Source organism: Rissa tridactyla, chromosome 1, assembly GCF_028500815.1.
Source record: "Rissa tridactyla isolate bRisTri1 chromosome 1, bRisTri1.patW.cur.20221130, whole genome shotgun sequence".
NCBI classification, from domain to species: domain Eukaryota; kingdom Metazoa; phylum Chordata; class Aves; order Charadriiformes; family Laridae; genus Rissa; species Rissa tridactyla.
The window spans coordinates 155,435,607-155,451,131 of record NC_071466.1 but is presented as its reverse complement, the minus strand read 5'-3'; the positions used below and the strand labels follow the sequence as shown (position 1 = coordinate 155,451,131).

The window sequence follows — 15,525 nt, the reverse complement described above, 5'->3', positions numbered from 1 at the left end:
ATATGCCAAACTCCAAATGGATTGCTAATACTTTTTGGTTTTGGCAGTCTCCTGCAGGCATGTGAATGCAGAGAGTAAACTCTGAATGTATCAGTCTGTGCCTGCACCTGTCTCGCTGGCATTAAGAGGGATCTTGTGTACAGCATAGACAGAGGGCTGAAGTGCCAGCTGGGACTGGGTCCCTCTTGTGCTGAGCACAGAACATGACAAAGAACAGTAAGAAAGGCCATACCCTGCAGAATCAGCAGTAAAAATGTACCAGAGGCAGATGAAAAGAAGCAGCAAAAAGAAGAGACAAGTGAGCTGCTTCTGGAAATCACTTTCCTGTTAGCTGAACGCCTTCAGTAGTCTCCAATTGCAAAACAGGCTTTGCTTGAAATGTTTGTCCATTGTAGTCTTACGAATACTTACTCTTAAGGCTTAGGTACCTTAATGTTTTAGGTACGTGTGACCCTGACTTAAAGAAAATGAGATGAAACTTTCCTGATCCTTGTCTTTGGACAAATCGCCATCTAGCAAAATCAGAAAATGCATGTGTCTCTGTGTAGGAAATTTTGAAACTTTTTCTCCCAAATTTTTGAGTGAAGAAAATCACCTAAATTAAACCTTTCTGATGAAAATTCTTGGTTTCAACAAATTACCATCTAAAAAATCCCCCACTTCCTGTAATTCCTGATGAGTTTTATGTAAGAATGTTAAAGTGAATGTTTTTTAGGTCTTATATGCAAAAGTCAGGTTTGAGCAACGGCTTCTGACTGTCTTAAGGTCTTTTCAGAGCTTTGTGGATGGTTTTAGAATTAGTTTGATCATTTTTTTCCCCAGCATCTATTTCTTCCTGCAATTCCAATGAGAAAGAAAATGAGTGGAACTTTCTCCATGAGTGGCTCTCTGGTCCATTTCTTTGTCAGATACACTAGCGTTCCTTAGAGGCATAAATCTAGCTGTTCCCCATTCATAACACACATTGCAGCCTGCCTTCCTGGCTTATATGGTGCAGATCCACCCTTTAGGCTAGAATTGAGTCCATCTTATGTTCAACTGGGAACAAACCAAGTCTATACAAAACGGAATTTTAGCAAAGTGAGAAGCAGAATAAAAACCTGCTGGAGAGGAGTGACTGAAAGAGTAGAGAAATTGAGAAACACTTACAGTCAACTAGAGAAAGTCATTAAACAAAACAGAGCTAAGGTATAGGGGATATAATCAATCGTAATATATTAATGAAATAAAAGTCATAGAATCATAGAATGGTTGGAGTTGGAAAGGACCTTAAAGATCGTATAGTTCCAACTCCACTGGCATGGCCAGGGACACCTTCCACTAGACCAGGTTACTCAAAGCGCCATCCAATGTGGCCTTGAGCACCTCCAGGGATGGGGCATCCACAGCTTTCCTGGGCAGCCTGTTCCAGTGTCTCACCACCCTCACAGTAAACAATTTCTTCCTAACATCTAATCTAAATCTGCCCTGTTTCAGTTTAAAACCATTGCCCCTCGTCCTATCACTACATTCCCTGATAGAGACCCTTCCCATCTTTTCTGTAGGCCCCCTTCAGGTACTGGAAGGCTGCTGTACGGTCTCCCCAGAGCCTTCTTTTTTCCAGGCTGAACAACCCCAACTCTCTCAGCTTATCTTCATAGGACAGGTGCTCCAGCCCTCTGATCATTTTCATGGCCCTCCTCTGGACTTGTTCCAACAGGTCTGTGTCCTTATGCTGGGGGCTCCAGAGCTGGATGCAGTACTCCAGGTGAGGTCTCATGAGAGTGGAGATAAATCACCTCCCTTGACCTGCTGACCACACTTCTTTTGATGCAGCCCAGGACGCAGCTGGCCTTCTGGGCTGCGAGCAGCACATTGTCAGCTCAAATTGAGCTTCTCATCAGTCAAGATCCCCAAGTCCTTCTCCTCAGGGCTGCTCTCAATCCATTCTCCACCCAGCTTCTATTTGTGCTTGGGATTGCCCCGACCCATGTGCAGGACTTTGCATTTGGCCTGGTTGAATTTCATGAGGTTTGCACAGGCCCAACTCTCAAGCCTGTCCAGGTCCCTCTGGATGGCACCCTTTCCCTCAAGTGTATCGACTGCACCACAGACCTTGGCGTCCTCAGCAAAGTTGCTGAGGGTGCACTCAGTCCCACTGTCCATGTCACCAACAAAGATGTTAAACAGCACCAGTCCCAATACTGACCCCTGAGGAACGCCACTCATTACGGCTCACCACTTGGACATCAAGCCATTGACCACAACTCTTTGAGTGCAAGCATCCAGCCAATTCCTTATCCACTGAGTGGTCCATCTGTCAAATCCACGTCTTTTCAATTTAGAGACCAGGATGTCATGCAGGACAGTGTCAAATGCCTGTGTCCAGGTATCATATCAAGTCATATCAATGTCATTGATTCATTGGAAAGTTGCCTTCTACTGCTGTTTAGTTAGTGGAGTATTGCTTTTTTTTTCCATCCAGTAGAATTGTGTGTTTCTCGAAGAGACTTGTCAGAAGAATTCATTTCAGAACAAAATTGCTATCATGATGTAGTTTTTCTTTCTTAAACTCATTTTGAATACATAAATGCTTTGTGTAAGGCAGGAAAATAGGAGGAAAACTAATTAGATGGCCATCAAATGTTCTCTTTCTCTGGAAGCAGAAGAAATACCATATTTAAAGGGTATTTCAGAAATCAAGGGATTTGTTTTTACAGTCATGGAAATCACAAGATAGTACAGTTTCTGTTCCTAGAGAGCACGGTGAACCTCTTTAAGGTGATTTTTTTTTTTTTTCACTGAGGGATGAAATCTTTGGCTTTGTCAAAGTCAAGACTGCTCCCTCCCACATGGGTTGACATTTCATCCCCAAAATTTGGAAGTACCCCTGCACCACCATAGCAACCAGGTGGTTTGGAAAATTTGCCCCACTGAGAGGTAGAGAGCCCTTTAGAGAGCCTGCCTTCCTCTGTACTCAGTGGTATTGAGTGCTAGTTCCTGGGAAAACTGTGTCCTGAACACCTGGTGTTGAAATTCTTCACCCTAACCTTCCATCAGCACAGCTTTTGCTATTTTGAATTATTTAGATTGCTTCTGGGGACACTGCTTGACGTTTATATGTAGGAGTTCAGCAGTGCCATGAGTAAATTGTTACCTTCTTCGCAACAAATGAAAATAAGTACCTGAAAATCTTGGCTTACAAATCTTGGCTTCCATTAAAATGTAATTACCTCCCTTTTGTGCCTTACACATTAAGAGTGGCTTCAAATGGTATGTGGCTGCTGTTCGACATAATTACTTTCCTTTCCTGCTTGCATAGTAAGAATGAGGCTCCAGAATAAAGATGACTTTTTAAAGAGGGCTGCTGCCATTCCAAATTACATAGAGAAAATTCTGCTTATCAAGCTAATTTGTTTACTTGATAAGATCACCGCTGAAATTTTTGTTATCCATCGACATGGACCCACAGAAGTGGGTCCAGTGCTAATCCATGACCACACAGCCTTTAATCCTGTGAATAATTCTTAGGCATTCGACTATTCATAGGGTTATCTAGGTGATGAATGATTAGATAATCCCGTGTGTGTGCATCGACACAGTTTGCTCTTGCAGGGCTGTGTGTACCATGCTATGTGGGTGTGTTTATCTCGCTGGAAGTGCTCTGGGAGCAGGATGGCTGTGCACTATTTGGTTGCTGTGCTCTTCAGGGACTGCAAGTTATTCTGAATTTGCTCTTTGCCTGTGCCCTCCTCCAGGATCCTGTCCTCCATCTGAGCAAGGGCACCGCTAGGCAGCCTCTTGCTGGGCGATAAGGGAGAAGGGGGAAAGTGTATGCTGTAAAACAGACACAAAAATTGAGGACTGCTTTGTCATCCTTATCAATGTTCTGGAGCATACATAGCTTGCTTTTCTGGTACTTTTGTTTTGCTGCAAGGATGCACAGGGGTGGTAAAGATAGGTATTTCCTTGAGGTGAAGGAAGCCCAGTCCAGAGTGGAGAAGGTATATGCTACTTTCCTTGGTGTGGCTGTGTGTTGAGCCACGCCAGAGGTGGAAGGACAGTTTGTCTGGGGCACAAACACACAAAGCGCATTTGGAGCGGTAGGCAAACAGCTACCCTCATCCGTTCCCTCCACTGCACGGTAAAGGCTGTTTCAGTGGGCCCTGCTTGACAGGTTGCTATAATTTCTGGTGGCAGGCTGGGACCACATAGAGAGACCTGGTAGGAAATGACTGAACTCAAGGTCTTGCATCCAACGTGTGCTAAAATGAATTGATTTTTGATAATTTTCATGTATGGAATAGGAATCTGAATGGGATTGTTGTTGACAGTGTATCTGGGGGATCTTTTCCTCACTTAACTGGTAGATGGCTACAGCTGGCGCTGGCGCACGGGACTGCTGAGCTTTCAGGTAACTGGCTTTGCACTCTCAACTGGTCGGGGCTTCTGAGCGTGGTGTCAGTGCTGGCATGGTGACCCTTTCAGTCAAGCCTGGTTACTCTCGAAAGGAAAGTGTTGGCAGACCAAGTGATGAGGGTGACACGGATCCCAGTGTGGCTGTGTGAGCCGACCTGATAGCACGTCATAGAAGTTGAAATAATAGTGTAGGGTGAACAGAGATGAGGACAATAAAAGCCTGAATAACATAGATGCAAAGAGGAGGTCTGAGCAATGAGAAAACATGAACAAAGTAAATCTTAAAGGAACTTTATACTTTGTTAGCCATGAACATACTCTAGTCTGTAGCCTGACTGGTAGTCAACAGGCAGAGTGTAGCTGTGAGCAGACTTGAGCATGAGAGTATGAACAGCAACAGTTTCATGGGTCAGTACTTGGGTGTTGGTGTCTGTGGTTGGATTTTTAAAAGAGCCTAAGGACTGGGAAATATTTGAGCAGTTTTCTTTTTTTCTCTTTTTATATTGCCACAACTCTGGGGGCGCATGTCATTTCACAGAGCAAATGGGCTTTGCATCAATACAGCTTACCTGTCTGAAAGATTAAGCTGTGGTGGTGTGAGTACCTATAATGTGAGAGGAATTACGTCCCACACACGAGGGCTTTACTCTGCTGAGGCATGGAGCAGAATCACTTGTCTTTGTAGGTAGATGGGTTTGGCAGTTCGGGTGATACGCAGAGTATCACAAGGTAGACAACAGGGAGGACTGAGCGTTTGCTAACAGGAGCAGATATAAACCCACTGGGTCCGAGTGCAAATGAATAAACAGTGGGTTATCTGGTACCTCAAGTCGAGTGCAAGGCAGGTAGTCATTGAGGATGGGGACCTGATGTGATCGCATGACTCCAGACCAAAAAGCTTCTCCTGGTGGTGACTTCACCCCTACCGTGAACTGCACATACTCTTCCTAGAGTCCTGTTAATGGCCAGCCTGCATTCCTATGTCTCGTTGCTTTTAGTAAATTTAGTTGAACTCTGCAGAGTGCCTTTCTGCTTGTGCAGGGTCTAAATTGATTTTACAGTCAGGTGCTAGTCTGATTGATAAAATACTGCTGTTTCTTTCAGAGAAAGTGGTGCTGGGGGGGAAGAGAGAGCACGAGAGAGAGTGCAGTCAATACAGAATCCAGGAGGTTCAGTGACACAGAGGGAAAATTCACAGAAACTCAGTTTCTGTCTCTCTGTAGTACCTGTTGTGCTGTGTTTTGTGGTGGTATCCACAGGGATATATTCACGTTCACAGTGAGAGCTGTTGTTCCCCCCATTACAAGGTGACATGTGATACAAGAGTACCCAATTCTCTCAATTCGTATTCATTTTTTAGGTCCCTCTGTGAATTTCCTTTACCTGTAGAACACCCCACTACCCTATAGCACAGTGAAAGTTCCCGCAGATGGTAGTATAATACATACATAAACTTTCACTTGTACCTTGACGTCATTCCTTTATTTACCCCAAATGAATCAGGGAAGCAGATGCGCCCTCGTCCCTTCCCTGTCCTATCAGTACCAGCTGGCTGGACAAACCGTGCTCTAACGACTCCAGGCCAAACTTCAGTTGCCTCTCAAGTGTGCATAGGTGTTTGTCCCAGACAAAGGGGAAAGGGTTGGCAATGGAGAAGCTAAAGAAACAAGTGCGCTTTCTCACCACGCTCTGGAGTTGCTCTCACATTCAGAGAAAGCCAAAGTCTAACAATGAAATAGAAAGGAAGCAAGGGAGGGGTTTGTGTGTGGGTAGTGTGTGCAAAGCTTTCTTCCAGCTCTCCACTGAGCCATGACCCGGTTTCTCCAGGAGCTGCCTGCTGTTTTCTTATTTTCGAAGCAAGTTCCTGAGACAATGCTTTGCATGCCAAACAGGGTCAGCCGCTCAGATAGGAAGGGTTCTGAACTAGACATGCACCCCCTTTCCATCTTCCCTAGCGCCTCGGCTGTTCCTTTTTTTTCTTCTTTTCCTTCTGTTTTGCCTTTCCTTGGTCAGAATGAGGAAACAAAAGTAGTTCTTATGTGCATAGAGAAAACAAGGGGAATTTTCAGGGGTATTGAATGAAATTTCTTGCAATGACTGCTAGATGCTGATTTTTTTATGGTTATTGTTATCTTCACAGAGTCCAAGAAGAAGAAAAAGGAAGGCAAGAAACAAGAGAAGATGCTGGATTAATGGAGCCAACTTGGGCAATGTGAGAAAGGGACATCAGCAAACACGATCAGTTAACAGTTTCATTTATATCTAGGCATTTTATCCTAAAATTATTTATAGCTTAATGGTACCATAGAAGGAAACAAGCAAACACAGAAAAAAAAATTCCTTTTTTTATTACTTTAGTATTTTTAATGTATAACCCTAACAACAATTTTTAGAGGCCTGTAATAAAGGACTCCAAACTCATTTAGAAAATTACGTCTATTGTATATTGAACAATGTAGAGGTTTTTAAAATATTTTTTTCTCAAGTCTTGCCATAGGTCTCAATCTGGTAATTACTCCATGCAAGCAGAACCTGAACCTGTGTGGAGCTCTGCTGAAGCCAGTGGTGCCCTGGATGCAATTATATTTAAGATTGGAATCTTATATTTAAAAAAAAAGCCAGACTTGTTTCTTCAGTTCTTAGTACATCTGGATAACTGTATGAAATTATTTGTTTAAGGAAAGGATGAGGGCATTTTGTTGCGTATTTACAGGGATAGAGTTTTTTTGGATGTGTGGTGAATGTTCATTCCAAAATGCCACTGTCTCCAGGTAAAAACCAGTAGCATTCTTATCCTTGGCCATATTTTGTATGTTGCCAGGAAAAATTCTGAGATCTTTCAAAAGTTGGACATAGAAGAGTCCTAATTTTTCACAATTTTCTAGCAATGATTTTTCCAAGTGGAGTGATAGCAAAAATTTTCATTTTTTAGCATATCAGTGCTGGTGGATGGTAGTACCCTCTGTTTTACCTATAAAAGATGAAAAATGCTTTCTTCTATTTGTTTATTTTGCCAGAAGGGAGAATATCCTTTTCAGAAAAATCTAGCTGAAATTGTTGTGATTCAGCCTGATCCAACTCCCTTCTGTATCATTGGGAATCTTCCTGTTGATTTTAATGACAGCTGGTTGAAAAATAGTATGTCTGGTGGGAAGTAACAGAAGAAATCTGTTTGGAAATTGCCTGAGATAGTTCATGTTTTTGACCAAAAAAGGGACAATTTGTGGGAGTTGAAACCAATAGGAATGAAATTAATTTTTGTTTCTCTGTTAGTAAAGCAGTAGGGAAATATAAAACCAGTACCTTTTGCTTTCTTCCATTTTTATATAAGCGGAAAGACCTTGGTAAAGCTCAATCAAAATAAAAATAGTTCTGTGATTTTTAATCTTTTTTTAAATAGCCTGCAGGGGAAAAAATATGTATAACCAGCTGTTTTTCAGTTTGTTCAATTTTACCTATTCTAAATGATAACAAGTCCTGAGAAAAGTCACAATGTAGAAAAAAGATGTGACAAAGGGGTGGTCTGTCCCCAGATAAAGGGTTGTTTAACAAACTAAACAGCTGGCAGACCAGACTTCTTAGAGGAAACATAAGGGATTTCAGTGCCCAAATTAATTTCAAAATCATCGCTTTTAAATTCTAAAACTTGAAATTCGACAACAAGAAATAAGCTTTGCCATTTGTGTAGGCTGCAGGCCTGCCTGCTGCTCAAGAGGAATAGTCTCCCTTGTACTGTTGCGGGTACCCACTGACTTCAGCAAAGCTGCAGCGGGGTGTGTTCATCTGAGTAAATCACATTGCTCTCTTGGGATTAGCTTGTAGACAAGCAGAGTGTCTTTTTCCAGACTAACATCACTCCCATTTTCTATGCAAAAAATATTGTAACAGTTGCAGAGCTTACCCTCTTTTTTCTCACATGGAGGGTATGGCTGATCTGAACTCACAGTGAGACAAGTCCTTCTGTAGTCGTTCCCAAACCCTTTTGAAGCCAGCTAGCCAAGGCTGCATGTAGCTCAAGGTAGACTAGCCACACAATTATTTTCCAGACTTCTTGGGTGTGTTTTGCAGTCTGTGTTGATGTCCTTGGTATTTTGACTATGCTGTTAGACATACCTGAGCCGGTGGTATAGCTAAAAATGTCCCCAACATGTGGTGGATGTGCAATGACCAAATCCAAAATCATAAAGGCTCATATTTGGGTGGTTCTGGGTGCTATTTGGTGTGTTCATGGTCTAATCGGGTCTACCTGTGCTTGTGCCTCAGACTTAAACTAATGGATTGGTAGGTCTGACTGATAGCAAAGGGAGAAAGAAGCTTTTTCACTCACCAAAGGTTTGTCTGTCTAAATGCTGCATCAGTTCACTTGAAGTGGTTCAGCTTTGAGTGCAAACACTGTTGCACCATTGTCTTACACTGGTTAATTTAGTCCATGTTTCATAGGGAGCTGGCAGGGGTTGGGAATGATGCTGAGACCAACAGTTTGACTATCCTTTAGCAAACTTTAGATGTGACTTCTGATTTCCACCTCTGTGAGTAAGAAGAAAATAATTCCCCTGTGTTTCCTCTGACGCCTTATGGCCCTTATAATTTACTGCCCATCTGGCTTGTTAAAGGAACATTCCTTATAGTTTTTGAAGGAGGCCAGTCAAGTTCCTATGGTGGTGTAGGGCCTCCATGGAGAGAGTTTACAGGAAACAAAGAAACAAACAAAAAAATACCATGTTAGGACCAGAAGAAAGTGCAACAGTCCTGGTAGCAAAGGGTGTGAAATAGGAGAACACTTCCTCTGTACTACTTAGCCATATATGTTTGGGTCTGTATTGGCATCTTATTGTTGACAGTATTTGGAGGTGTATCTCATAGTTTATAAAGAACGAAGAAAATTTCCAAGAAACCAGCAGAAAACATTCTATGGAAACTCTGGTTGTGAAGGAGATGATAAAACTAATTCATGTCAGAACACATAGGAAGACTGAATAGAATAGGTCAGTCGGGTCGTCTCTGAGAGGAGGTACCTGGTACCTCACAGGAGCAATTGCTTCACTAGTGACATTATCAAGAAAGCAAGAGGCAAGTAACTGAAGAAAACCTCTTCCCACCCTATCTTGCTCAGTTTCCACTTGAGTCATTCTGAAATTTCTCCTTATTTGCTTCCTGACCTTTTACCCTCCTTCCTTTGGGAGGTCAAGCTTGTCTGATAGTGCTGTGGGGGTGGCTACTTCAGATGAAATATGTGTTTTACCCTCTTGGTGCTATCCTGTTACAATGGAAAATGACTTAGCATAGATGTGTTCCTTAGCTAGTTTAACCGACTGAATCTTGTTTCATGAATGTCCCTCTCAAGAACTGGTTTCCATTTTCTTTTGCTACATCTATAATACACTATGGGGAGATGATAGAAATCCCCCCAGTGACAGCTTTTTCTGAGCGCTCAAATCTCTTAGAAAAGAGATGAGTGAGTTGCTGAACATCAGCTAAGGATGAATCTGCATCCAGAAGCAAGTTTAAACTTAGGGGAATTGGGGTATAGCTCCCTTCCCTTCTTCCAAGTAGGCTGAGCCATGCTTCTAAGCAATTAGGCCTGTCTGTATCTTGATTTAAAACAGTATTTGTGGATTGGGGCATTTTCTGACTTTGACATGTCTTCTGACAGAAGTGTCCATATTGAAAGAGAATCATGGCTTGTCAGCCTGGCATATTTAACAGACTATTAAGTGCAGCAGAACTATAGGGCAAGGCTCCAAGAAGGGAAAACATTTGTTGTACATGCAGGTAGATACTAAGTTGTAACCTACTGATTCTCATCATCTAATTTCATAATGACATTCTGAACTGTACTGTTTTTCAAAGGTGAAAAATTATGAGAAATTAATAATAATTATAAAACATATCAACCGACAGTGTTGGAGACTTTGTCAAGAAGTGACAGATATGAAGTCAGGAGCATTTTATACAAACTTGTTTTGTGTGCTCCTTGAGTAAGGAAGGCAGGATTACTGGTTGGCACATCTGTTTTTATGCTTTGCTTGATTTGTGCCTTAATGAAAACTAAGGAAATGTAGAATGTTACAGAGAAGAAAAGTCCTGCTCCAACCTCAATAGAACGTGTCCAACAGGAGGCAATGTCAAAAGGAGACGCTAGTATGTCTTTTTTTTCTGGTTTAGGAGTGCAAGTTATGATGATGTTTATAGGAGAAAATGTAACGTATTTCTTTAACTTTGGTGTATATCCTTCACCACTTGGTATGTAGCAATGGACAATTCAAGTGAAAAACCAGAGCATTATGAGGAACCAAGGGGAAGTGAATACTTATGGAGACTGTTTATAGAAACAGGCCTATAAAACCCCTGAAACTAACCATGCTGCTAGCAGGGAGCATCTGAAGATAAATATTGTATAGCATTCCTGTTTGTTTAATGGAATCCCTTAACATATGATGAACTTTATCTGAGTTCCCTTAGTTTAAAGTCGATGGTGAGGATGGGACAAAAGCCAACCTGACTTTCCTTCAGTCTAGGAACTGCAACAATATTAACAATGCAAACCTGCCACTTTTCTAAAGCAAAATACTGGTGAGGTACACCATTTTGACATGACACAGTAGTCTTTCACATCTCCCAAATTCTTATAGGAAGGGGAAGCAGTATGTTAGTGGGGGTAGGTACCTCATATTTGGTCTCTTTAAACTCTTTAGGACAGCATCTTCTGTGAACTTTTGTGTTCTCTCCTTTGCGGGGACAGATTATACCTGTTGTCTGCCTTCCCCCACTCATCCCTAATTGTGGTAGTATTTGTAGGTTTTCTGTCAATTCTGCTGAGGCACTCGGCCTCGCAGCCAAACTTCCTCATGCTTGAAGATTCTCTCTGTATTCTCCATTTCGTGCTGGACTGTTGCAAAAGAGCCCCAGCAAGTCCCTACCATCAAGTACCTCTCATTGTGTCCTTCTAAGATTAAAAGACATAGTAGCAACTTGTTAATCAGAAGATGACAATGAACAAGGAAATATGAGAATGAGCAAAGAGATTCCTTGGATTCAGCGGGAAGGTGGCTTGCTGCTAAAGGCAAGGCTTTTTTTCATAGCTCAGCCTGGGCAAGGCTTCCTAGGGGACAGAAATGCATCACATTTGATTGAAACTTAGAGACAGTGATGAAAGAGTGTCTGCCCTCAAACAGAAAAACACCTTAGCTAGATAAACAGTGGCAAGAAACTGCATCCTTTCCCACTGTGTCCTCTTTTACCACCAAATTAAAGGGAAGAGGCATGGTGCACAGAGCTTCAGGGATAGTGGAAGACTTGCCTGAGCAAAGCGGAGCAAGGAGAGAGCCTCTTCCACCCCATGGGTGTTTGCATTTGAAGAAGGTCTAGATAGTCTTGTTCATAGCAGCAGAAAACTTCGTGTGCTTTTGGACCAAAACTAAATGATGTTGAAGCCTAATTGTTTTCCTTATGTTCCCTCTCTGCTATTCTTCAAAAATGGCAGTCTGCCTTGTGGCCTCATCACTCTGACCTGAGCAGAAATGAGATATTTCAAGGAAAACATGGGAATTCAACTATATTCAGCTATCATTATCTCATTGGAGGGGCTGAGCAATCCTTTTGCCTTTTTGCAGTTTGCCATTTAAATGTGGAGTGTCTTGGCATCCCAGATGGCTAAAAACTCAGTAGGTATCTCTTAGCCTTTGACTTGCTCAGCTTTGAGGGAGTTATCATAGAATCATGGAGTTGCCTATGAGAAAACTGTACCTACAGTTCTTATTCCTTTCTTAGAAAAAGCACAATAACAAACAAAACCCACAACAAAACTAAAAGCATGTGTCTGATGTATGAATTTACTGATGAGATAAAAGAGAGGCTCCCAAGTATTCCCATTTCAGAAGGTCATTCAAAGTTAAAGACTGCACAAAAGCTCTAGCCCTGAATTCTGTGATGTAAAGCTAGGGAAATGGATGGCATCTGCAGTGCTGTCTTACCCATAGCCAATTTCATTCAATTAATTACCCTGTTTGAATTCCCTCACCCTAATCTACCTGGCAACAAAAGATAATTTAACTTTTCTCATTAGGTCATTCATTACACTTCCCATATTATCATTATGTAGTTCATCTAGATTTTCACAGCTGAAGGAAATGGCTCTGATAATCCAGAGTGTGTTGTGGTTGCTGAGGGCAGCTGAAGTAGAGACAGGCTAGTACTGCTGCAGCTTGGGGCAAGAAACCACCTAATGAGGATGCCAGCATCAGGCACAGCAGCTCTCTAAATATATGTGCATACATAACTCCCCATATATGGGGAAGCAAAACTCTATTAAAAAGTGCGTCCTTAGCTCAAAATGTGTCTCATGACTAGTGCTGCCATGTTTTCAAGCTAAAGTAGAAGTGAAAGAGCTTTTTGTCCTGCGTTGTTATTTACATGAGGGTACAAGAGTAGTATATAGGATGACGAGCTAGGTTTCTTGCCACTCGCCAGCATATCATTTAAGGATAGCTGTGTCCAAGGAAAATGCAAAACACATGCCAATGAAATGGCCAATAGGACTTAGTATCAGAGTGATGTTCTCTTCTGTCACACCAAGTACATGGAAGGGCTTTGTTCAAAACTGCAAGGTGGATGAACGGCTTCCGGTAGGTGTGAACATATAAACCCAGGCAGAAAAAGGCTTTTTCTCTGCCAATAAAAAGTGAGGAAAACAGGAAAAAAAAGATGGAAAAAACAAAACAGAAATCATCTTGATACTTGTAGTTTGGACGTTAAACGGAAAGAAAGAATGAAAGTCAAAATAACAAATTAAAACCTGAATATCACATTCAATGGATTTCTAATTCTGTATATATCTATTAAACCAGTGCTATATGATATCTTCTCATGGGTTACTCTCTTTTTCCTGTTCCTTTTCCTTTTTTTTTTTCAGTTTGTATATTGATTTTGTAAGCTAGCAGTGTGTTATCTTTTCGATTTTTTTAAACTTGTATGAAAGCCATATATCCGTATTGTAGAATGAAAGCATTAATCCTGTAACATCCCTTAATGTTTCCCTTAGCTCTGTGGGATTGTGGGGGGCTCTAGCGAATGTATATGTTTACCAATTGTATCAACATAATTTACTTGCTCTTAGTGGCGATAAAGAATTAAATAAACTAATACACAGAAGAGTGGAGTTCTCATTTGGTTGCGGAAACTGTAGGTGACTTCTGAAATTTCTTAAATTAATTCCAAGTATTCTTAGTGGTCTTTCTTTATTGTACCAATTTCCCATCAGCTGTGGGTGTTGCTTGTCACAGAAACACTTTTCTTTGTAAATTCAGAAGAGGTTTTAGACTGTAGAAAGAAATATGCCAGAAAATGATTCTAGCAGAAAACAGCTCTTTGGTTTGTGTGTAGTGAAGTCTGTCAGTCCCAAATTCCTGACACTTACCGGTTCTGTAAAGCAGCTTGGTTTAGTATACCGTTATTTCAACCTGTATAATATTGACACAATGATGGGTTTTGACACAGATGAGGAGTTTGATTTTTTTTTTTTAATTACTCAATCAGCTAGGCAGTGGGAAAACCTTATTCCCAGCCCTGTCATGCTCAGCTGTTTTACTTTAACAGTGACTTCAATAAGTGTGTGTGTGTTTGGTGAGAGATGATTAAGCAACAAGAATAGAGCAAAGAAGTTAAATTATATGAATGGACTAAATAGTATTATGCATAAATTCAGGTAACGCTCATTGTATGTTAATTTCTTCTCCTTTCTTTTTGTTCTTTCATCATCTTTTTTACCTAAGTCTGCTTTCTTTTCCGACTGCTTTTCTTGACTTTGTTTCTGTGTCCAACTATTAGTTAAAATGTTAGAATAATTAATTACATACAAGCTATTCCATCACTCACTGCCAAAAGAGGGAGATGCTTCACACTGTTTACAAGACTATGAGATTTATACAGACTTCTGAAATTGTTTGGAAGAAAGTAAAGCATTATAAGGTATGAAAAGTGACAGAGCATTCTTCAAACCACTAATGGACTCAACAACCTAAATCCTGTCATTGAAAAGGAGACCAAGTACTTACTATTGTTTAATTACAAAAAGAAAAAAAAATTAATTCCTTTTTAATATGCTACTTAGCAGTTAGTTACATTTTTACGTTACTGAGTAATGAGTTTTAAGATGCTCTTGTTCTTCCATGGGAGATATCTGATCTCGTCAGGGAGCCTGAGCCGCTTGAGGATTGTCTCAAGTCATGCTTAGCTTCACAAAGCTCCATCATGCAGGGCACAGAGGTCTCCAATTTCTCCTGCCCTCACCTCTGTTCCCAGATGCTGACTAAGCAAGGCCTGGCAAAGATCAGCTTTTTTCTGGTGGGTTGCCTTCATGGAATAGGGTCTTAGAAGGTCGTCTCTGTCTTTACGTAGCCTCCTTTTGTTATATATGGAGTATATGAATGGAGAGGACTTCGTGCAGAAGAGACCCACATTCTCCTACCACTTTGTGCTCCAAAATTCTGGGAGTGGTGGTTCATTAAGTGCGTCTACGGATGCAAGGAGGACTGCCAGTGGTGAGTGGGACAAGATATTCACGCAAAAGTAACCACTAGCGGTGCAAAGGCCATTTTGAGAACTCTAAGACCCCAGAGCTCAACCTATGCTGAAGTTAAAAACCTGTTTGTACTTCATTATCCCTCTGGCCTTGCACAGGGTAGGATGGTAATTAATGCTCCAGTGGATGATAGTTGAACATGCACACGCACAGAGACACACTCACTTCATCGCTTGCCTTGTAGATGGCAGAGCAACACCTGATTTTCACTGAGAACAGAGAATTTGCACAACCAATTGTTCATGTTCAAGATGAAGCATTCCCACAAAGTAATAATACAGCTCTTTGTCCGTTGTCATCTTTTACGGTGATGTGGGAAGTCACCTACAGAGAGATCCTCTCTCGTTTTATTTTACTTAGCTCATACTAATCGTCTCTAGAGAAACCCAAATGGAATAAAAAAACCCTGTAATCTTACAGAAAAACACAAGTCTGTTATAAAATCTTCACTGTTTACTGAGACCATTTCTTAAGAAAGACCATTACACATGGCTTGTGGTAAAATGAGATTTGACATTAAATATAAATATACGTACACACACTCAGCG

General features: G+C 41.3%; 1 protein-coding gene across 1 annotated transcript in view; it reads left to right on the top strand.

Moving 5' to 3' along the window:
- Positions 1-13,548, top strand: part of PTN (pleiotrophin) — an 82,927-nt gene extending 69,379 nt beyond the window's left edge. Inside the window, exon 5 of the mRNA XM_054187870.1 lies at positions 6,539-13,548. Within this exon, the coding sequence (XP_054043845.1) occupies positions 6,539-6,591 (53 nt within the window). The 3' untranslated portion in view covers positions 6,592-13,548. The remainder of the gene's footprint in view (positions 1-6,538) is intronic.
- Positions 13,549-15,525: the final 1,977 nt, after the last annotated feature.